We start from the raw sequence: 23,930 nt of genomic DNA on the forward strand, positions 1-23,930 counted from the left end.
TCCTTCCTTTCCCTGATTTTACTCACTTCCATTCATTTTTTTCACCTGTTTTTCATCTTTTCCCTTGACTGAAGTGCGCACTCTGAGCCCTCCATTGAAGCGCCTTCTTAGCTCTCTGTCCTCCTTTGAAGCAGCTTTTATGATGAATTTGAATCGTTTAAAGTATTCAAATTCGACTTGATTTTGTGGGATTTTTGAGAATTGGGGTAATTGATTTTTCAATAGACTTGGTAGCAACTTTAGGGTTTAGTTTTGCCACAATTGGTAATTGCTTTTCTCTTTTCTCTTTCTTGAAATTCTCCCACAAATTGTTTGATGAAAAGATGGATCTGAGCCTCGTCCATTGAAGTGTAGCCCTGAGTCCTCGATTGAAGCGGCTTTTGATATATTTATCTTCCTTTTAAACAGCTTATGTGCTGAAGATGTTTTCTTTTGTGATCATCGAATATCAATTTCACAATCTAGGGACTCCCGAAGAAAATCAAAAACTCCATTCGGTGCTGCAAGAGAGGGAGATTCGGGGTATGGGGTTCATCAATTCGTCTCACGCCACCGTCAACATGTCCATCGCTGACGATGATGCCACTGTCCAGGTTCTGCTCTTCTTCTTGATTGTTTTCTCATATTTATCAATTTGCTTTTGGATAATTCATAATTGAGTGTTTTCAGAAACCCTAAAGTTCAACCAGCTAGATACATATTTTCATGAGAAATGCGACAAACTGTTAGAAATTGGAAAATTACCAAACATTTTAGCACAAACAATTCTGGAAATCTTAGACAATGAGGTTAATTGCTACTTTTGATGGTCTTGATGTCTATTTTTGGTAGAATAATTAATTTGTGGTTCTAGAGTGTAGTCTTGTTAAAATGAGATCATTATCTGTTTATTAATATTGTTGAATAACTCATGTGAAATCTATATGTACTGAAGAATTAGATATTTCTTGGAATTAGATTTTGGGATTAGTCCTTTAGATTATTATGGTACAAATTATCAACTTTACTTATGATTCCCACTGGTGTCTTCATATCTATGTCTATAAGGTCTCCATTTATGCTTGGAGGGAGGACGTGGGACCAAGCTATCACGTTCCTTGAAGTAGTACGTTCAGAAACTGGTTATGGTAATCACCGTAATATATCTATGGTACTTCTTTTCTGCTTACTGTATTGCAGCGTCTTGTAATTTATTTCAGTATTACATATTCACATGATGTAAGGTGGAGACTCCTTTTGCTTTGTTATGTTTTCCACTCATTTTGCTTGTTAGGAAAATAAATAATCCTGCTAGATTTAAGCCATGACCTTATATTAACACCCAAGTCTGCCTTTATAACATTACCTATTCATGCCATATTAAAGACTGATGATGTGAATAAAGACAAGGAAGTAGGCTAAGCTACACTGATGTTTTTATTGTTTATTTTTATTTTTTATGCAGCAGAACATGGAGCAATATTATGGAGCTGAATGTCCCAAAGAAGAAAAGGTGAAATGTAGAGAAAATGAGAAATGGTTGCTCTAGAGGCACGCTACATTTGTGTGTATGAAACTCCAACCGTAATTAGCAATACTAAGAAGATATTGATGCCTACAAATGAGCACAAGGGTGATGTTGTTGGATTTGTGCACTATTGTTTTATAATGGAGGAGGAGCTTCCAGTTCTCTATGTATATGAGTTGCAACTTGAGCCACACATACAAGGTAAAGGACTCCGAAAGCTATTGATGCAACCTCTAAAGCTTATTGCTCATAAGGTGGTTTATTTACTTTCAAGTTCCATCTTTTATGTCTGATTGGTAATTAATACAATTATAATATTATAAGAATAACGAATATAGAGTAAGTCATCTACATCTACACTCTTTAAAATTGAAGAGAATGACAGGACATTAATAGGAAGGGAAAGAGAAAGCGAGTACGAAGAGAGAAAATAAAAATAGAAAGAAATGAGTGAGAGCAAGTGATTTACTCTATATTCATAAGGAAATCGCTTTTTTTTCTCTCTTTGTACTCGCTTTCTCTTTCCCTTTAACACTGTCTAGTCATTTTCTCTTCCATTTTACGTCGCGTTGAGTTTTTCTCCATTGAAGCGTGTTCTGATACTGATTAGGGTTTTAGTCTTCTTTGTTGTTTTCCTCGCAACTTCCTTCCTTATCTCTGTTTTTGCCTTCCCTCTAATGTCAGCGATGACGGTTCTTCCGATGAATCCTATAGTTTGTCTTCCTCTTTTTTTGTTTAGGATTTTATTTCTATCAGTGGTTAGATGAACCAATTTTCTACTTGTGCAGATTTTTGCTATTTGTTTTCTTTGATTTTTTTTCCTCCAATTTTTGTACCATCTATGTGAATTATAATTGCTCTACTCTGTTGAATTTCAGGGCGAAAAAGGAGGAGATCGAGAAGAAGATGGAGGCACGTTAGCAAGTTAGGCCTCTTTTTTAATTATTTTTGTTGCCTCTTTTTTTGTTTAATCGTGAATCTGATGGAATTTTAAAATTTAACTTTTTGGTGTTTGATCTTAACTTTCGGCACACACTTTCTCGCTCTATAGTTTGCATCAACTTTTTAAAGTTATTTCATGATTGATAATTGATGTTCATTTCTATTTTTGATTTGTTTTGTTTTTCGATTGATCATGAAGAACCCAGGGAAATTAAAGAGGTTTAGTGAGTAGATTAACAAAGAGAATGGGTCAGTTCCAGAACTTTGGAGAGTACTGTGAAGATGCTTATGTTTTGAATTTGATTTATTAGAGGGATTTTTTAAAAAAAATATTTAGAATTTTGGTGGTTTAAGTCAATAATGCACTAATATGGTTTACACTGACATTTATTAATATGATCCATACCATTAGTGTGTTTAATTGAAAATAAGCTCATTTTGTTTGGTGGATGACATAATTTTGTAAAGACATCTCATACAGAAGAGTAAGCAAGGGTGCTTGCAATTTGTTATTTTGAAACCTATGTTGTAGGTTGTGAGACCTGAAAAGGTAGAAAAAGATAAACACACTGAGTCATAGTATCCCGAAGGGAAGTTGAACAAATAATACTTACTCTTTTAGAAGATACAATAGCTTAAAAACTCACGTAGCTAGATTTTGGCTTACTTTTGCTCTCTTTTTTTTTTTTTTTTTTTTTTTTTTTTTTTTTTTTTTTGCTTCTTCAATGTTATAATATGATTTTTGGTTTATTTTGTTTTGTCCTGTTTTTACGAGAAAAAAAAGTCAGGGTAATTTTTTTTGTTTTGTCCTGTTTTTACGAAAAAAACAGTCAGGGTAATTTTTTTTTGTTTTGCTTGACCCAGCATAGAACCGATGGGGTGAACAAACTATACTAGAGGATGAAAGGAGTAAAGGGTGGGTTAGGGGCCTTGGTCTCTCCAATATTAATGGCTTTAGGAGGAGCATAAAATGAACCATCTATCTATTTTATAGATTGTAGACAATAAATATACCATCCAATTTAATGTTCAATGATGAAAGTTTGGGTAGTTTGAGCATAATTTGGAATGAGACAATGTTGTTAAGGAGCTATTAGGAAGAATTAAGAAAAGATAGCAAAAGAAGTAGAGGAAAAAATTGAAGGGAGAGTTTTTTAGTGGCTTGAGACCATATAGAAGTTATATATAGTGATTTATATTGAATTATACGCTTTCACGCTAACATTCTACAGTCTAATTTCTATGCCTTAATATATTTTCATTTAGGAGTATAATATGTGAGTTGCTCGTTGTTATTGTAATGAGGTGTGACAATTGAATTGTTATGTTTGGTTTTGATGGTGGGAATATATGTCAGGTGTTAAAAAGGAAAAAGGTTTTCCAACACTTTCCTTAGTTTATACTTCAATTTTTTGGTTGAGATTGCGACTTTTAATTGGGTTTTCAAGTGGAATGTTAAGGTTTGATTAATTTTTAATGTGATTTGCAGCTTTTAATTGGATTTTTGTAGACGTGAGTTTTGAGAAGAAATGTGTTTAATCTCAAATTGCCTTTGTGTAGTCTATGACAAGTCTTTTTTTTAGGTTCTGTGCAATTGCCTTTGTGTAGTATTATTGCTCTGTTATAAATACTAATAAAAACTTTGTCTTTTAATTTGAGCATCGGGTTGGTGGGATGATATTTGAGAATGTGTACTCTGCTTGATAATTTTTTAAAGTTTGTTCTTTCCTTTGCTTTTTCCCCTTCTGTTTTTTTTTCCTAAGTTTGTGTCTTTATTTCATTTCCTTTCTCATTTCATTATATAACTAAATTTGTTGATTTATACTTCTTTAATATAACTAAAGTGCATTAGTATGATTTAAACCTTCTATTGCAACTGTTTCATTACAAACAAAGTCTTAATATTCAAATAAACAACATAAGTATCCCTCAAAAAATGAGAAGATATATCACCCTTATGCTCCCATAGTAATTACATTTTTTTTTTTTAAAAAGAACTTAGATAAAAAACACCTTAAAAGGTAATTCGCAACTTCACATAGTAGAAATCTGAACTTGAAGCTAGCTACTGATTTTCTATTGTCTCTAAAGAAAATGTTTATGGTTAATTTGTTGACAGAGTATCGCCTAACCAATCGGTAATGTATGTTTTTAATTTATTGCCAATTTGAGATAGAATTATATCCAACTTAAGCGGATATGATAGACCTAAATCCTTTCATGTGTTAGGTTGTAAAGTTTCATACTTTCATGTGACAATTATACATTTGAAAAAGTGAAGACGTCTATGCTGGAATAATATTTTAGAATGTAAATAGAAGAGGGAAATTGAGAGAGATAGGGAAGGTGGAGTGAGTAGGACTGGGCTTATTAATATTTCCAAAATCGTAAAAGAAAGTTAGGAGAGACGAGTAAGGAGCTAGAAAATCTAAAGGAGAGGAAGAGGATGAAGAAGTGGAGAGAGAGAGAGAGAGACAAAATTTAAAAGTGAAGATAAATGAGAGAGAGAGAGAGAGAGAGAGAGAGAGAGAGAGAGAGAGAGGTGGGTTGGGGCAAGTAGGGCTAGGTTTACTAAGGTAGGGGAAATATAAAATCATAAAAGAGAGGGGAGCGAGTGAGAGAGGGATAAGGAGCAAGAGAAAGGGAAAATGGAGAGACTAAAGGAATAAAAGGAGAATAAGGAACACAGAGCAATGACAGGTGACTTGGTGAAGGCTAAGACGATATAGAAAGATCGAGGGTACAAGGAAGAGAAGAGGCTGGTGTTAGTTTATTGTAATGTATAAAATTTTATGTGGAATTTAAGGTAAAATTATACTACGTATGAAATTTTGTAAGGAGAAGAATATTTAGCTATTGTTATTGATGGATTGATGTTGAATTAAGGATTTAAATTATGTGATTTAATGCTGAAAGATGTTATTTTTAAATTTTGAAAGTAAGATTTAGCAATGTTTAATTATGATTTTGATGTGATGAAATAATTTAGGTTATAGAGTAGTTCTTTTGCTGATTTAAATGATAATTGAGAAGAATAATTTGTTGAATGTTTGTCTGATTTGTCATAGTGTTAGTTCGCAATTGGAACAATGTATTTTTCAAATTATGGGAGTTAATGTAGGAGCTATTATATACATCAAGAGGGAATTCAGCCTTGAAACACAACCAACTTGGAGGGACTTTTAGTGGAGTGCTTGATGGCTTTAAGCTTTAGTGTTTGGCTGATTTTTTAGTTATTAACAAGATTCAAGTAGGGACTATTCTAATCAATCATTTTTAGTATTTGGGCTGCCTCTTCAATTTATTCAAATTAATTTTATATATGTTAATATTGAATTAGTGTCTCATTTTTGGAATAACAAAATACAAAATGTTAATACTACATAGGAGTAGGTGGATTTAGTAAATAGTAATTCAAAACAAAATTTCTTCATTTGAATATTTACACTAAGTAAGGCAGTCTAAGTATTGTGTATGTATTTTTAGGTCCTATACGAATTAAAATATTTTTAGATTATACTATGTACATAAAAATAACATATATCTCAGAAAATGATGGAATTATGACATTATGCTTGCATCTATAATCCTTATAATTCGGATTTGTGCTGCCAAATTCATTTTTATTTGCTGTGTTTTGATGTTCATTTTAAAGCACTTGGAGGTCTATTTTGAGGCTAAAATTATGTTGATTAGGAAAACTTTCTTAGCTTTGTCTTTCTTCTGCAATAGTAAGTGATCACCCACAAGCTTATCACTGTGAAAGATGTCACTAAATCAATACTTTGTGTGATTAGTCTTTAGATTCTTTAAGGGAAATGGTAGTAATAAGAAGTATTTTAAGAATGATTTATTACTCTCAGCACTAATTTTGTTAATTCCAATGTGGGTACATGTGGCTTCAAACAATATCCGAGGATTTTGAGCTTTGTAATTTGATTAAGGATAGTTAAAGTTCACGGGGCATTACAAATAAATAACCTGTTTTGAATATGGGTTTTTCCTTTTTATAATTAGGTGGGGGATTGGAAGGATGAGTTTGGCTTCATGTTAACTGACATTTTGAAGCAAAATAAAGTAAATAATTTAGGCATGAGATTTGATCCCGGGGTAAGGACAACTGATTTTGATAGGTTTATAGCCGAGTATGAGAATGTTCATACTTCTTATTGTTGGTCTGTTTTGATTAAATTCAGGGCAAATTAGGAGGAGATCGAGAAGGAGGCTCTTTACCGAGTTCAAGCTTAAATAATTCTGAAAAGTCGAAAAAGTTCAGGCTCTTCACTCTTTTTTGTGGGGGTGTGCTGCAGAACATCAACCTCATTTATGATTTGTGTTAAATCTTGTAGTTTATAGCTTAAGTAGCAATTACATTTGATTGGACTTGTGCAATTTTTCATGATTTCCCCCCTTTCCCTTCTGTATTGTTATGGGAAATTCATTAACATACTTAGTAATTGAAATTGAAGTAGCATTTATTATTATGAAAGGATTGTAGAATTAATACTTTTATTATATATGCAATTCAATATGCAAAGATATATAATTCTAACTACCTACCCTACAGGTTATTTCTAAAATTTATATTACAACATGGCAACACTTTAAGACAATATTGATAGTCCAATAGTATAGACTCTCTTTTATACGCAAATTACCAAGAATTACATTTAAAAAAAAATTACCTACAACTTAGACCACCTCATACTATATTCATTATGATTTGAGTGAGGGTAGGTATTTACGTTAAACTGGTCTAAGCAGCTTTCATTTTACCAATTATCTTGTTTGCCCTACCTAATTTGCCAATCCTCCAATCGCCCTGATCACACTACCCAATTTGCCAATCCTCTAACCGCCATCATCGCACCACCCAGTTTGTCAATCACCCAATCGCCCCTTCAAACCAGTATGATTTTTTATCTTTTCATTGATTTTAATTTATTAATTTTGATACTTAGACCTTATTCAATTTATTTATTGTTGTAATTAATTATGATGATGAATTATTTATTAAATGTTTGTTTAATACTCCGTACACTTTTCCTCATGTACGAGTGAAGTAGGTTTGAGAAATAAGTTTTGGTTTTGAAGGATTTTTTTCCTCTTCTTATAAGATCCGAGATTTCCATTAAAGTAGTGTTTGTCAATCCTCCAATCACCTTGATCGTACCACCCAGTTTGTGAGCCCTCCAATCGGCCTGATCGCAACACCAGTTTGCAATCCTTCAATCGCCCTAATCACAACACTCAATTTACCAATCCTCCAATTGCCCCCCTCACATTAGTATAATTTCCTACTTTTCATTGATTTTAATTTATATTTTGATACTTAAGTCATATTCAATTTATTTATTATTGCAATTAATTATGATATTATATTGTTTATTAATTTTCCTACTAATATTAATTATGATATTAGTAGTTTCCTCACGTACGATTGAAACAGGTTTGATAAGTGAGTTTTGGTTTTGATCACACCAGTTGTCAATCCTCTAATTGCCTTGATCGCACCAGTTGTCTATCCTCTAATCGTCTTGATTGCACCACTTAGTTTGCCAATCCTCTACCGCCATGACCGTAACACCCAGTTTGCCAATCCTTAAATCGCCCCGATTGCACCACCCAGTTTGACAATCCTTCAATCGCTTTGATCGCACCACCCAGTTTGTCAATCCTCCAATCACCCTAATTGCACCATCCATTTTGCCAATGATCTCAACAACCAGTTTACTAATCCTCCAATCACCTTAAGCGTACCACATAGTTTGCCAATCCTCACATCCCCTTTATCGCACCACCCAGTTTTCCAATCCTCTAAACGCTCTGATCGTAACACCCAGTTTTCCAATCCTCTAAACGCTCTGATCGTAACACCCAGTTTGTCAATCTTCCAATCACCCTAATCGCAACACCCAATTTAAATTTACGAGGTGAATGTATTTATATTGTTACAAAAGAATATAACTCTTTTGATATTTGACTTCTACAGCTGAAAGGTTTCATATACTTGAATCCTCAATATATATATTTCATATGGCAATTCAGAATTATTATCAACCATTAACGCTTAGATGAATAAGTCATAAAATCTTTTCACCCAATTAAATTTGTAAGCCTCAACATAGCTTAACCTGCTATATAAATAAACAGTCTATAACATTCAACATTAATCAGTCTATAACATTCAACATTAATCAATCAGTTTTAGTCATAGTCACCATTAATAGTATTCTTATTTACTATTTCATTGACAATTTACTAAGTAAGGTAGGTATTGTATTAAGTGAATGTTGACTTAAAGTGTAACTGCTACACGGAAATTGAAACTCCAATAAATTTGTTGCATAATAAGAAATTGAATTCATTCAACTCAGTCAACACACCTCAATATAACATGTTTTCAAACCGGACTATTTGTTCAAAATATATAGACAATAAAATCTCTGTCTACATAACTATAATCTATAATCATACAAGTTACTAAATCAAATTGTTTAGAGAAATTGGATATATATACACATTGAATACCACTCACATTATCAAGAATTACATGTTTGATGATTTTTCAAAATTGTTTTACACTTATAAATATACATAACTTTATTATAAGTTTGTGTTAAAAAAAAACTTTATTATAAGTAAACTGATAAAATAATGATTAACATAAAACATAATCTAATTAAATGATAATAACCTCTCAAAGATCGCCAAATTGGGGGACCGCGCGCTATTATTTATAATGATGCAAATTTGTTAACAAACACATTTTGTATGCATATAACTTTTCTATTTGAGTTAAAAGTATCATTTCAACATTTGATGCCCCAAATGATTTATTTTCATCCGTTTAAAGCAAATTTCTTAAATTCGATTCTAATTCATAATAACTATTTTTATTCGTTTAAAGCAAAGTTCTTGACACCAAAACGTTTAACAACTTATTAAATTTCGAATAAACAATTTCACAATGACTTCTACCGCTTTTGAGATCGTGTGTAATTTTTTGAAATTATTCTGCTAATCAACACACATATATTACATAATTAATTAGAATAACAATCTATTCCATCAAATTTCATCTTTGTTCAATTTAACGGTAGCATATATACCTGACCCTGTTACCAAGACAACATTAGAAATAAGCTATAAGCTATACATACATCAACGACTAATTAAACTTTAATCACCGATTACAGATCACCAAATTGGGGACCTGCGCGGACCAACAACTAGTAACCATATAAGTATTCCAACCTAAGCCAATCGAAGGAAACTATCATTCCTTTTTGCATTTTTTCTCTCTCCTCCGGTCTCCCATCAGTCTCAGTCAATCGTACTATTCACATCTCCGCCGCAGCGCCGCCGCGATGCCGCCGGCGCAACCTCGCAATCGCGCCTCCTCCGCCACAGCTCCCTCCTCTTCTTCATCCTCCGTCAAGGTAAATTTCTCTCTCCTCCGAACAATTTTCTCTCGCTTCAATTTCATCATGATCTAGAAATCATCGAATTATTGTTATACAAAATTCTCAATTTCCGATTTTAGGTTAATTTGGTGAAAATTTCTTTGTTTGAATTATTGGATTATGTTGTATATTTCCAGGCGCCATTAAATTCGGACTCGTTTTTGAATGAATTGACGGCAATGTATGAAAGAAATACTGAGAAGGGTTCTGTTTGGGTTACTCTTAAGCGCTGTATGTACCATTTTTCTTCCTAAGTTATAAAATTCGGTGTAATTTGTGTTGATTTTAATGGTGCATTGTTTGATTATAGCATCTATGAAGTCGAAGGTGCAGAGGAATAAGATGAATACTGCCGGAGAAGCCATTGATTACCGATGCCTAATTCGCGCTACCGATGGCAAGAAAACAATATCCACCACAGTAAGTTCCTGTTGTTATTGTGTTATTGAATTTGAACTTGAATTTTGAATGAACTGTTTGTTGTTGGACTAATGGGACATTTGGTGTTGATGAAATTAGTGTGTTGATGGTAATTTCAGAACCATTGTAGAATTAGGGAGCTAGGTATTTTGGAACATGTAAGGATTTTCGTGGGGACGACACTTAGGTTAGGCCGTTAGGCTAAGCTGTGTGTTGGTGGTGGAATTTCAAAAATATGCTGGAGTTAAATGGCTAAGCGACATGGATTTGATTGTGGTCTACAAAAGTGTTTCCAATTTTAGTATAAGAATTAGGAAAACTTTTTGCAGGTTGATTTTTTTATTGCATTCAAGTGATACTAGCTGTCAGCAGTTCGTGATCACTGTGATCACCCGTTTCTTCAAGCTAATATAATGTGCTTTTGCCTAGACAACAACACCTTAGAAAACTGATGGCTTCCAAAGGAATTCTTTTGCTGGTAATATTCTCCAAATAACATGTAGCTCTAGTGATTCTTTACTTATTGCTTTGACCTCATTTTAATCTGGTGCCATATATGCTCTGATGACAATAAGTTGTCAAAGTTGCTAATGTTATTTGTAACTCTCAGAAATTTGATAATTTAGCTATCTACTTCCTATTGTTGCCCTCAGGTTACTTAACCAATCATCAATAACAGTCACTGTTTATTCACGGATGTTGTTTGGAAAGGAAATAAGTGCCTTTTGTTTTTTATAGAGAAGTGCAATTTGCAGTTTGAGAGTTTTCAAAGTTCTCCTTCATTTTTCGGATGGTGAAGAAATAATATTTTGTTTGATAAATTGATAGCTTTCTAAGGAGGATAGAACGAGAAAATCATGGTCCAACATGGCCCATCAAATTTTAAATTTTGTTATGTTTGCTTTGTTGAGAGGAAGAGTGTAGATCATTCCACAATTGAGTCTTGATGAATGGCTTCATCCATGTTTTATTTGCTTATTGTCTTTAATTAATGATCTGATGGTTGATACCTTTGGTTGATTTGATGTTTTTGAAGGATTTAATTTTGATAATGTGTTCTGTTTTCCAAAAAGTTTTTATATGTAAAGTATCAATACCCCTGTACCATTTTTAAAGACAAATTACTAGTAACCAGTGATGCCTTTTCTTTTCACTCTGGCTGATGTTCATGGTTGCTATTTGCCTATATCAGTTTAGCTGCCTTTTACAATACCCTATACCCCATATCCTGCTAAAGAAACCACTTTTTTCGTTTTTCTTGATTCCTTATTGAATGTTTTGTGCAAGGTAGCATTGAGCTATTCACTTAGCTTGACCTTTTTCCTTGACTAAATATCTGTAAGTTATACTTGGAGTAAAGCTTTAACATGTCATTTTGTGCTGAAGTGTTAGATTAACAATGTGTTATCGGTAACTTTACATGATCAGTTTAACATTACTCTTTTTAAAACTTATATTACAATTTTACTAATATATAATGTAATACAAAAACATTCTCCTCGTCATTCCTCATTATGTTTTTTTTCTTTATTTGTATACTACATACTTTTGGTGCCAATAATTAATAGTAAGGTCAAACAATACTTTCAACAAAATCATAAAGGCATGTTTAGCACGGATGCATGACTTCCTGAATATGTCACGCGTGTGCTGTATGACACAGCAGGAACAAAGCCGATGGGTTGTTGTAAAACTTGTAATAGAATAACCTAAGGGGCAATATGGGCAGTCTGACCTAGACCCTGACACAAAGCCAACTAGTTAAGACACATGTAAATATCCTGTCTACTATTTTGTGTGTTGTATACTTTTATTAGATCGTAGAGGATGTTGCCTTCTAGGACATTTGAATTAGTGAGAATATTTTCACCTATTTAAATCACATTTTGAAACCTTTTCAGTGCTTTAGAAGATAGTGCTTCTGTTATGGAGGTTTACATTCTTTGTACATTTAAGAAGTTCTCCAATAGATATCCCATTCAGTATTCTATCTTATCAAAAGTTTTTTCATCTTTATACTGGGGTCTAAATTGACATAAACCTGATTAAGCAGCTTTTTGAAATGAAGTATTTGATTTCAACTGAGCTTATTTTTATGATGGGCCAGTTGGAGAGGCTTAGAAGATTCCTTTATGAGGCGAGGAAGTCTTGCCTGTGCTTCAACGTCTCTCTGAAAACCTGGATGGGTTAAGCTAGAGTTGTATGGCAGAAGGTGTACTCCTTAGCCTCCTAGGGAAGCAGTTCCCTAAAGAAGTTGCCTGGTTATTATGGAGACAATTATCAATTTATGATGGCTAGACATATATTTGTGGCTTTATCGCATAAGACATGTAGGTATAAAAATGTAAGAGCTATTTCATTCACAATTTAGGTTGGTTACATTGCCAAGAGTTTCTGTTTAGTAGTGTCAAGTGCGGGAATCTTTCATTGTGATTCAATTTTGTCTGCAAATATGTGTGGCTATAGGATTTTGTGCCCTTTGTTCTCATAAACCTTCAGACTCACCAATTCGCTAATACTAAAGAGGTTTTGGCCTTTATGTGCTATTCACAACCCCCACAAGCTCACTGATGATACTTGTAGAGCATACTGCATGTTGTAGTGAGAAATCAGTGTTTGGTGAGGTATCAGACATGACTGTTGTGATTGAGCCTGTCTTCATGGAGCTTATTTGGTTCAATTTCTTGTTGATTGTTGTTGATCACCGATGATGTACGTCTCCTGGATATTTGTGCTACTTTTTCCTCAACTGTTGCATGAGGATTTATGATTCTGAATATCCAGGAGTAAATGATATATTTTCTTTGTAGATTTAAAGGATAAGGCGTATGGTGTAACACTGAAATATTGCTGGTTTCAAGGTGCACTAATATTACTGCTTCATGATCCCTAGTCCCCTTCAATTGATTATATTTGCTACATTTCTGTACTTTGATATTTCGCTAATTTTGTTATGGATCCTGTATCTCTTGCTTAGTTCTATTGGATTATTGCCCTTTTTGGTCTTATTGGTTTCTTTTAACAATCAAAATCTTGTAGTCCTTGTAGTGTTTACACTTTGGTATGTGGGTTTGCAGTCATTTGTGCTGTATTTATGCATCAGACTTAGTTGCTAGATGCCTGCACTACATGAAATGTAAATGAAACACGTGTGCCTTTGTTGTGGTGATTGGATATTTGGATATATTATGGAATATTCCCTGCCGGCATGCACTGTTTTTTCATTCTGAGCATCTGTTATATACCTCTTTCATCTTAAGGAATTGAAGTAAACAATTAGCATTGTTTGTTAAGCAGAACTTAAATTAGATGAAGATGGGTACAGGGGAATGCCAAAAACTAGGAATTCATTCAAATGGCCCTTGTTCTGCTATATTGCTGTAACATGATGGTAACCTATGTGACTATGTGTGTTGTGCAATTCTTCTGAATTCATCTGTGGCTTTATAAAGCATGACTTACGGCATTGTACTCTTGTGCTGGCCTCGTTGGTGTTGCTTTTGCATCAAGACTAGTTAATTATCAACAACTCTCCATATTATAGGCAAGTCCTTGCCTGGTTTTTTTATTTTTTATTTTTTATTTTGTAATACCAGACCCTGCCCTCTTCTTCCCACCCCACCCCAATCAAGGAAAAGTATAACCAGACAAATGAAAGAAAGACTACAAACAGTTGAAAAGAAAAAGGAATAGATAGAAAATGAAAGAAGGGGGTATTGTCTATCATCAAACCTTACTGGATCGCTTTTAGTTAATATTGGGTGTCTCGACAGTATGTTTTTTAGTTTTCTCAGCTGCGATCAATGGGGTGTTAGCAGAGATCTGCTCATCAGAATTGAAAACATAGTGAATTTATAGAAGTTCAATTTTTTGTTACTGCCTATAATTTCGTTATTTTTATATTGAGCACAAGTTGTTCTTATATGAGATCTGCAATTGTACAATTGAATATGAAAGATTGAAAGGGTACTTTTCCTAATTTTTGAACATTGTTGGTGATTATCACTTTGATTTTTCTTTCAGGTGGGTCCCAAGGAACACCAGCGCTTTCAAGCTTCATATGCTACCATCTTGAAAGCTCATATGACTTCTCTAAAGAAACGGGAAAGGAAGGACAAACGAAAGGCTGCTGATTCAGATAAGAAAGCAGGAAGCTCAAAGAAGGTGGCTTCTTCTAAGTGATTTTTTCGCTCTTTTGGACATGACTGGGTTTTTCTTCCCCTAATATACAGCTCGGAATTTTTTGAGAATGAGAGGGTCTGTTTTCAGAAATTTGCTCCACCCCTTGAATTTATGTATACCTTAATTTGGTGAGCCTACGTGAGATTGATTTAAATGACATGGGGTAAAAGTCCAAAATCTTTTTGATTCATATTACAGGGTTGCAATCTAGGTTTAAATTATGGTTTAAATGGTGATAGCAAAGTAGGTCGGCCAAATTTCATGTGATAAATCACTATGTTGCTGTATCTTTATGTTTCTTACAATTCATTGCTTCAAAGATCCTGCTCGAAATTTGAAGCTGTAGCAGGCCCTTCCACATCCCTCACTACTATGTAGTCTCTTCTTGAAAAATATCATGTTGACCATCTTCCTTAGCAAGTGTCGCAAATCTTGAGCTAATATCATCTCCACCTTCCTAAGTACCATGATTGACTGTTGCACTAGCATCATAATGTTGCTTGGACATTTCATGTGTCATACCACTTGTTGCATATTTCCAGATTTTGAAGTTCTCATCCTAATAGGTTTTTTTAACGGGTATCCATGAGCCAAAATTATTGTGTTCTTCAAGTCTAAGACTTTAGGTGGCAAAGGATTTTCAACCTTATTCAGGCGATCATTAGTTTGATCTATATTCATTTTTCTCACTGACATGATTTGATGCACATTGATCCTTTACATGCTTTAACTTACCACAGTTATATCATATCATTTTAATTACATCATATTGAATTCTCCATATTTTGCCATTCAACCAAAACCTTGACAATAGAGAATTAGATAAGTCAATCTCCACACTCAGCCTAGTAAATTGCCCTCTCTCTGCATGAGCATTTGACTTTTCTTCCCTAAGGGTGAACTTTCCTAATATTTGGCTTTTCACCCCAATTTTCTTTAAAAAATCTTTATCAAAATACTCAATTGACAGCTTGAGAACTCTTAGATTATTTTTAGTTAAAGCTTCCTTTGAGATGATATTAGCTAGGCTTCCATTTCCTAATCCTAAGATGGATATCATTAATCAGTGAGAGACCGTGAGTTCACACATAGTTGTAACTTCTAAGCATCCAAGTTAAACCTTGCCTATGAAATATTTGTATCCAATATCAGTTAAAGCCAATTCGAGCTTCTTTCAATTGCCATTTCCTTTTTATTTTCATCAATCCCATATATCCCACAAGCTACCCCAAAATACCTCTAGTAAGACTAGGTTAATCACCTTGATAAACTTATAGGGTTTAAATTATAATTTCAATAAAAAAAAGCGACGAGCATTTTTGTAAATCCCCATCCTTCTTCTTGCGATCCCCATCAAAATCGACCACTATCTCCTTCATATTCTTGAAAACCACCACCGGATCTGACCACCTTCTTCTTCCTTCATTTTCTTCCTCCTTTGATCCACAATTGGAAATCAACCACCATCTCCATTTTCTTCCTACAATCCTACCCACCTTCATTCCTCCGGCTTTGCTGTTGAATTAAACATAAATCTTACAAAAATGGAGAAAATTCAAGGCATGGTTAACCCTAAAGGATAAATGATCTTTCCTTCCCTTGTTGATTTCTCAATAGAATACGAGATTTCCCCTACTTGTGAGCTTTCGATCTCCTTTAACGATTAAGCGTGAAGCTACATAATTCATGCCAAGTGTACTAACAATATATCAACTGATCTTAATTGTTTTTGCACAAATATCAAAGCAATTTAATCACCAATTGCCACACATGTTTATAAAAGATTCTAGGTGATGAAATTATATATTACTCTATACTTCTGGTAATTTTTTCTTGCAATAACGGTCAAAGAGTATTATTTACGAGACATAAAATATTCTTTAGTTGCAAGTAAAATTAACGAAAACCTTAGCTGATATAGAGTTGAGTGTTTGTGTAACAAGACCAACTCAACCAAAAAATTAATCTGATAGTTGAAGCCTAGTAATATGTTTTATTCTCTCTATCAGTTTTGTAAAGACTCTGTAATTGCATTGGATAATTTCTTCAAGTCGGGCAAACAATACAAAATAATACTTGTACAGTACTGCAGTAAAGGATAATGGGAAACAGACAGAGAGTACTGTACCATTTAACGTCAATTTCTCGAAATATAGAATTTGATTAATTGAATGCAAAAAATTCAGTTCCTTCGTTGAATAAAATTTAAAGCTCTATCTCTCTTCCCCAAACTTCACTCTTCTTCTCCCTGCAAACTCTTAAGTCACCTCAGATCTTCCATCTTCTTCTTCATGCAATCAACTTAGGGTTTCTGCAAATCCATAAACCTCCAAGCTTTCAACAATGGCGAAACCGAAATACGGTCGTCCTCTACTTCGGAAATCGTCAACGCCATCGTCAACGCTCATATTCGCATTGCTTCTTTTGTTCTCCGTCCTCGTTCTTATCCTTCTTGCCCTTGGAATTGTCTCCATTCCCAGCATTAATCCTTCCGCTTCTCATCAAGTTAATGATCTCAATTCCATCGTTCATAATGCTGTTCACAGGTTTTGATTTCATCAATGTTTGAATTTTGAATTGAAATTCCAATTGTTATTGCTAATTCAATGTGATCGAATTTTTCAAGGGCAGCTGAATTATACTCTTTGAAAAACACTCGAAATGTATTTAGATTTTGCGACTGATTATCCAACAACTAATTGTAGACTTGTTGTTTTGAAGTTGATGATCGAGGAGATAAATTTGGAAATTTTTGGATTTTGGATTTTACTTTGATTTTTGTTTAATTGATTTATGTTGTTGGCAGGGCTGATCATGTGAGCAAAGAAAGAGATCAGCAATGGGTTGAATTACTATCTTGGGAGCCTAGAGCTTTTGTTTATCATAATTTCTTGGTATGTGTTCAAAATTATTTACTTCATTTCCAGTTAAAGTTGACTTTTTTTTTTTTCGTTTTCTTTAGAATTGAGCAAAAGTTATGATGGTTAATACATACAAGTATATGTTATTGATTTGTAATGTTTTTGTTATTGTAATATAAATATATCCTGCGATTTGCATTTCTTACATGAGCTATGATTGAATTATATCAATGTCCGTTTGCTGGTTACTTAGGGGTTTTGAATGTGTGGAAAATTTGTTTTGTAAGCTGGATCGATGGAGTTTCTATCATGGAGAATTGATGTGGAGAATTGTATAAGTTTTGCATCCAAGGTTGTTCCTTGTGTTGGTTTTCGTCGGAGCTTAATTTAAAATTATGGATTAACTACTGGTTGAGACATAATGCACCTTGTTTCACTACATTAATTATATTGCATCATTGGAAGGAACATTTGGTGCTTTGTCAAGTTGCATTAATGGAAGGAATTGAATGCATACTGAACTTTCTGATTTTCACAGTTTAATAGATCGAATTCTTTGATTATTAAAAAGAAATTGAAAGCTTAATCAAAACTTTGGTCCTTGGCAGTCTAAGGAAGAATGTGAGTACCTTATCAAACTTGCCTCACCTCGCATGGAAAAGTCACAAGTTGTTGATGAGCAAACCGGCAAGAGTAAAGACAGCAGGCACAAATTTCTATATTCTCTCTCCATTCTCCAGTCTCTGTTATCCCTAGTTCTCTTCTTTCCTCTCTCATTTAAAAACTTGCCGCCAATTTATGATGCCTATCTCAGAGTGTTTTCCTTTTTTATGTTGCTGTCTACTTATCTTATCAGATTTTTGATTTTCTTCTCTTATAGGGTGCGTACTAGTTCAGGAACATTCCTTGCTAGAGGTCGGGATAAGATCATCAGGACCATAGAGCAGAGAATTGCAGATTTCACTTTTCTTCCAGTAGGTATGAAACTTAGAAATTTTGGTGTAATTGTTTGATAAGAACCATAGTTAATATGCTAATCCCCTGCGACCATGAACCAAAAAACAATAAATTATAAGGAAAGTGGTACATTTTTCATTTTTGGTCTAAATAAATAAATTAGGTAGTGTGAATTGTCTACCCGTACCCAACCTCGTATTGGCTAATTAAGTAACTCTTCTAAGGCTCCCTTTTGAAGCTTATATTACACTTCCTGTGTTTCACTAAAATTTCAACACTGCTTTGGCTCATGCACTATTCAAATACTTTTCTTTGACTTACTTTTATGATTTAGAATTAAGGAAATAGTAATGGGGGATCGTTTTAGATTCACCTCGATTTATGAATTTGTGACACTACTTTGACTTATGCCTATTCACATACTTTACTTTACCTAACATTTACAATTTATGGTTAAAGAACACATACTCATGTGGGTTCTTTTTAGAATTGCCTCAATTTTTGCATTTGAAAGCGTGAAATGTGAGTGTTGCAATTTTATTGAAACAGAGAAAGTATTTTAGTTTAATTTCCTTATCCGTTTCGGGACCGGGGGATTGGAATTTGAATTGTTAAGTTTCTATCTTGTTTAAAATGGGAGGGGAAGGAATAAGAAGGAAAAGAAAGGAAGGCGAGAGAAGGGAAAGAGCGACCTTCTGTTTCCTTCCAAAGCTCTCCAACAAGGGAGGGATGTAGTTTATTAAAAGGGAAAAGAAAATGGATCACTCCATTCCTTTCCCTTCCCGTGCCCTATATTTTATTAGAATAAGGGATAATGTATCCCTCATCATCAGAATTCAAAATCCTTATTTTTGTAAGAATCTACTTGTTGAAACTTGAAAGTAAGCTGGGACCTATGGCATGAAAGTAACAGTTCTCATAGGTTGACTAACAGTTGAAGATATTAAGCTTAGTTGCTTTCTTTTTGAAGCATCCTGGACAGGATAGATATCTTCTAGTGATGAGCAACCTTTGGCCTTTGATTTTACTGATTACTCTAAATCTTCTTAGCCACCTTGGTTCCCTTATTTATGGATTGAGGGAACTTTAGTAAGCTTGCCAAGAACCTGTTGACCCTACTGTATATTGCAATTGCATGTACTTTTTTTGAGACTCATGTCATTACTGTTGATGTATTAAATGAGTCTAGACTAGTCCAAGTGCAACAGCTTCAACTTTAGATCTTTTACTTTTTGATTCATGAAGGCTATGCCCTAATATCCTTCGTGGCTTCTAGGTTTGGTGTAATCCATGTAATAGTCCATACCATATCACAGAATTGTGCTTGATTGTTCTGTGTTCGTTCTGTACATAAGTTTACCAATCCTCCACTTTTGTTCCTTTTGCATATGTGAGGAAGACATTTCCCACTTTTGTCTACCATATCCTTCCCTATCTACCATTATTTTTTCTAAATGGTATTGAAAATCTACTATTTGTGTCAATCGAGAGCCAACTATTACAGTATTATGTGTCTTGATTAGTTATCCTAGTCAATGATATATGTTAAATGAATGCCAATTTTTCAACTGAACATGCGCAAATGAAGCATGCATGGTTTTGGCCTGTAAAAGAATGGGTTGCTTTTTGAGAATATATCTGCTGATCTAGGGAATACATAATAGCAAAAGCTTTCTAAATCTACTGTTATGATATTTTTTTTAATTTTTTTTTACAATACCCCATAAGCTCTTTATTTGACTTTGCTAGCTGCAAACTATGATGAATTACATTGTAGTTAGATTTTTGAATATGAATTTTCTTATTGTATTTGCTTTTTTAGTAAGTTATATAGCTTCTTTTTCATCATTTTGCGAGGCATCAAATGATTTAGGATGATGGATGTTAAGCTAGTTTATACTCAATGAACATAAAACAATGATATTTTTCAGGATAGCAAACTTCCTAGAGACCTAAAGTATTTCCTTATGGCTTGTCCCAGTGGTGGATCTTGGGCCAAAAGGTTGGGGGGGTCAAGGTTTGATCCCTTAACCTTTTGTTCAAAAATAACAATACTTAACCACTTTGCCACAACATTTTACATGCAATAATAGACATCAAATTACTTATAATGAACAACTCCAAAATAATTAGGGGGGCCGGGCCCTTGCGAGCCCAAACAAAGGTCTGCCCCTGGCTTGTACACTGGCCAATACTTTAATTTTATGAACCATGTCATTTTTTGAGTGGGTGGAGCAGTGGAGGAAGGGATGTGTTAGATACTTAGATGTGACAAATTTGTGCAAACTTCTCTGATCACCAATCAATGATTAAGAACTCTACTTTCAGTTTAACAAATCTTATGCTGTCTAGAGCCAAAGCCAAAGAAAGTAGACAGCGTAATATAGTCCTAATACAATGAGAAATGGATTCTTAGCAAGCGATTCAAAGGTTAAAGTTATATAACTCCATTCACATACTCTCCACACAATGTCTTTTGGAGACCGCACCTTGAGAAAAATAGGATGTTGGACTAGTCAGTACTGATGCGGGAGCAATCGTTCAATATGGGTTTTCTTGAAGATTCTTGGAATATTCAATTGTGAGTTATTTGTAAAGAATTTTTGCGATTTTCTTGCAAATCTTGAAGATTCATGGAGTTTTTTTTTTTTTTTTTAAAACCTACACTATTCTTTAGTTATTATTAATTACTAGGATTTTTGCCTATGGGTATTACCTTTCACTTGGGTTTTCCTATTTTTAGGCTTTAAGGGTTTTAGTTATTAAGGTATTTATTTGTTTAATTTAGTTATGTTAGGATAGAATTATTAGTTGGTTACAAAAATGACTAGGAGATAAATTAGGATTCATATTCCATCTTTTCTTAGGATTATGATTATTAGTTTTCTATCTTATCTTTATATGGTTTTTCACCCGATAATTATGGGTGCATACCAAATTATCTATATAGTTTTTGGCGTGTGCTTTGTTTTGGGAATGAATCCTTTGAGCATTGCTTGTTTGATTGTTAATATAAAAACATTGCAATCATCTTCTAGTAGCGACTAGGAAGAGAATCCAATATGTGAGTAGGGGAAAATGAAGAGTGGGGGGAGTCATTAGCTGGTCGCGAACTTACTTACTCACAAGTTGCAAAGTGAGTGACTAAGAAACTATTTTTTACCTCGTATTTGGCAACTCTTTGCTTTTACGACCAGAAGGGAGGGGTTAGTTTTGTGCAAACTTGCTCGCTCACAAACTCAGAAACTTGTACAGTTCTTTCTCCTTGACATCTTATGCTAACTGGAACAGGAGCTAACTAGCCTAAGTTAATACATTCCAATTTTATGAAGAATAAATTCTAAGCAAGTAATTCAAATGCATACAAATTAAACTTCTTTCATATGACATTCTATATAGAATTTCTTCCTATAACATCTTTTGGAGACCTGCCTTTTTAAAGAAAAAGAAGCTGGGCTAGTTGATAGCCATGTATTGGTTATTGTAGCAGTAGCCTGTATTGTCTCCATAAGTGATCCTGAATGATTCTATAAAAAAAAATGTTGTGTTGTAGTCAAGAACCTTGTCCATCACAGCTGGACTATATTTGAGGCTCAATGGCTCATAAGCATTCAAGAGGACCACTGTTAGTCAAAATTCTAATGGGATTTTCTCTTGAAAAGGCCATACTAGCCCAATGAGTACCAAATCAAGAGTTCGGAAAAGGGAGTGGATGGCTGCTTAGCACATAGCTAAAAACTTTTTTGATTTATGGAGCCACAATTTCTATGTCAGGGCTTTTGTGCTTTGATACATATTAGTTTTCCGTTGTTTCTTACTTATCTTGAATGTAACATATAGAGATGTGATATTGATATTGTCATTGGTCAAAGTCATGTTCCCTTAGTGATAAATTTGGTATGATATATAGGGGTCAAACTATGAGCCTATGACACTCTGAAAGAAATACTTTGTACTTGAGAATATTCTGGCAATGCCTAGATGATCCACACATTTTGTTCAACTTTATACATTTAGCTTCTGACTGTCACTTGCAATCTTGACTAGTAACCTTTAATGTCTGATGGTGTTATCCACAGATCACGGTGAAGGTCTTCAAGTTCTTCACTACGAAGTGGGACAAAGGTACGAGCCTCACTTTGACTACTTTTTGGAAGACTACAGCACTGCCAATGGAGGTCAACGAATAGCCACTGTTCTCATGTATCTGTAAGTTCTTCCTCTCGATTTTTTTTGTTTTCATTCTCCTTTTTGTGTTCATGTCTCATCTCGACATCTCTCACAATTTATGTAAAATAATGTCGTTATCAGTCTCTTTGATATTAATGTTTAACTTGTGAATTAAATTCTGCTACTCTTTATAGCTCTGATGTTGAAGAAGGGGGTGAGACAGTATTTCCCTCTGCAAAAGGAAACATCAGTGCTGTACCTTATTGGAACGAGTTATCTAAATGTGGTAAAGAAGGTCTTTCGGTCAAACCAAATAGGGGTGATGCTTTGCTGTTTTGGAGCATGAAGCCTGATGCCTCTCTGGATCCCTTAAGTTTGCATGGTTGGTTATTTTTTTGCTACACAAAACCCCTCTCTGCATACTCCTCTTGCAGCTCTACCATATTATCTGCTTTGTCCATCTTTGTTTCAGGTGGTTGCCCTGTAATTAAAGGGAATAAGTGGTCAGCTACAAAATGGATTCGTGTCAATGCATACCACTCTTGAATCTTCAACTGATCTGTTAAAAGGTAATACCCTTTGTTTTACCACCACTTTAATTCTATCCTGATCTCTCTCTCTCTCGCATGCATGCACCCATGTTCAGCTATGTGATTATTTTTAGGTCGTTTTCAATGACACTTTTGATGCAAAGTAAATAATATGAACATGGACACAAGTTGTGAATTAGTCTGCTGGGTTTTCCTTTTATAGTTGCCCTGAAATGAAAGGCAATGCTTTGTTTCATATTTCTGGTGTCCAAGTGAATACTTTCCTTCATGCAATTCCTGCTGTTTTTTTTTTTTTTTTTTTTTTTTATTTATTTATTTATTTATTTATTATTTTTTTTAACATTCAATAACAGCCACAGCCCACAGGTTACTTCCCTCGTTTAAATCTAAATAAATGAATACATTGCCTTCTTTGCCTTTTCCATTTATCAGTTAATCTAAGCCTGTTTTGTCCCTAACAACCATGTACTTAAAGGTTCACTATTCATGCCTGTCGCAGGTCACATTCGATGTCGATTAACTAGTTGCTGTATTATGTGTATCAATTACCCAATAGATTGTTAACTATTGCTGAATCACGAGGCGCCAACCTGGCCATATCAAAGGAAGCTTACAATTTTGATGTTTGAATTGATTTTACACTGTATTTTTCTGTTATTAATTTTTATTCACAGAATAAGTCTTAAAAAATATTGTATAACTATGTAATGTAGAGGATCTGATACGCATGTAAAAATTCATAAACATGCTGTTATTAACTTATTACGGTCACTTACTTTTGAGCTGCAAATATCGAAATAGAAACGAAACTCCCGACTTCACAAGTTCAAAGTCATTTTTTGGAGGAAAAATTGTTAAGAACTACTCGCTTTAC

The 23,930-nt window shown here is 34.0% G+C and overlaps 2 protein-coding genes across 2 annotated transcripts; both read left to right on the forward strand.

Annotated features, from left to right (window-relative positions):
• Positions 1 to 9,731: 9,731 nt before the first annotated feature.
• Positions 9,732 to 14,707, forward strand: LOC145562496 (signal recognition particle 14 kDa protein-like). Its single transcript, XM_081622797.1, has 4 exons — positions 9,732 to 9,891; positions 10,053 to 10,146; positions 10,226 to 10,335; positions 14,359 to 14,707. Exons 1-4 carry the CDS (start codon positions 9,820 to 9,822, stop codon positions 14,515 to 14,517), a joined length of 435 nt encoding a protein of 144 aa, XP_081478923.1. The 5' UTR covers positions 9,732 to 9,819; the 3' UTR covers positions 14,518 to 14,707.
• Positions 14,708 to 16,614: 1,907 nt separating this feature from the next.
• LOC145562495 (putative prolyl 4-hydroxylase 10) lies at positions 16,615 to 23,873 on the forward strand. Its single transcript, XM_081622795.1, has 8 exons — positions 16,615 to 17,063; positions 17,324 to 17,411; positions 17,987 to 18,084; positions 18,259 to 18,356; positions 22,415 to 22,544; positions 22,700 to 22,887; positions 22,978 to 23,074; positions 23,556 to 23,873. Exons 1-7 carry the CDS (start codon positions 16,861 to 16,863, stop codon positions 23,049 to 23,051), a joined length of 879 nt encoding a protein of 292 aa, XP_081478921.1. The 5' UTR covers positions 16,615 to 16,860; the 3' UTR covers positions 23,052 to 23,074; positions 23,556 to 23,873.
• The last annotated feature ends 57 nt before the right edge of the window (positions 23,874 to 23,930 follow it).

Source organism: Chenopodium album, chromosome 10 (genome assembly GCF_948465745.1).
Source record: "Chenopodium album chromosome 10, dcCheAlbu1.1, whole genome shotgun sequence".
NCBI lineage: Eukaryota > Viridiplantae > Streptophyta > Magnoliopsida > Caryophyllales > Amaranthaceae > Chenopodium > Chenopodium album.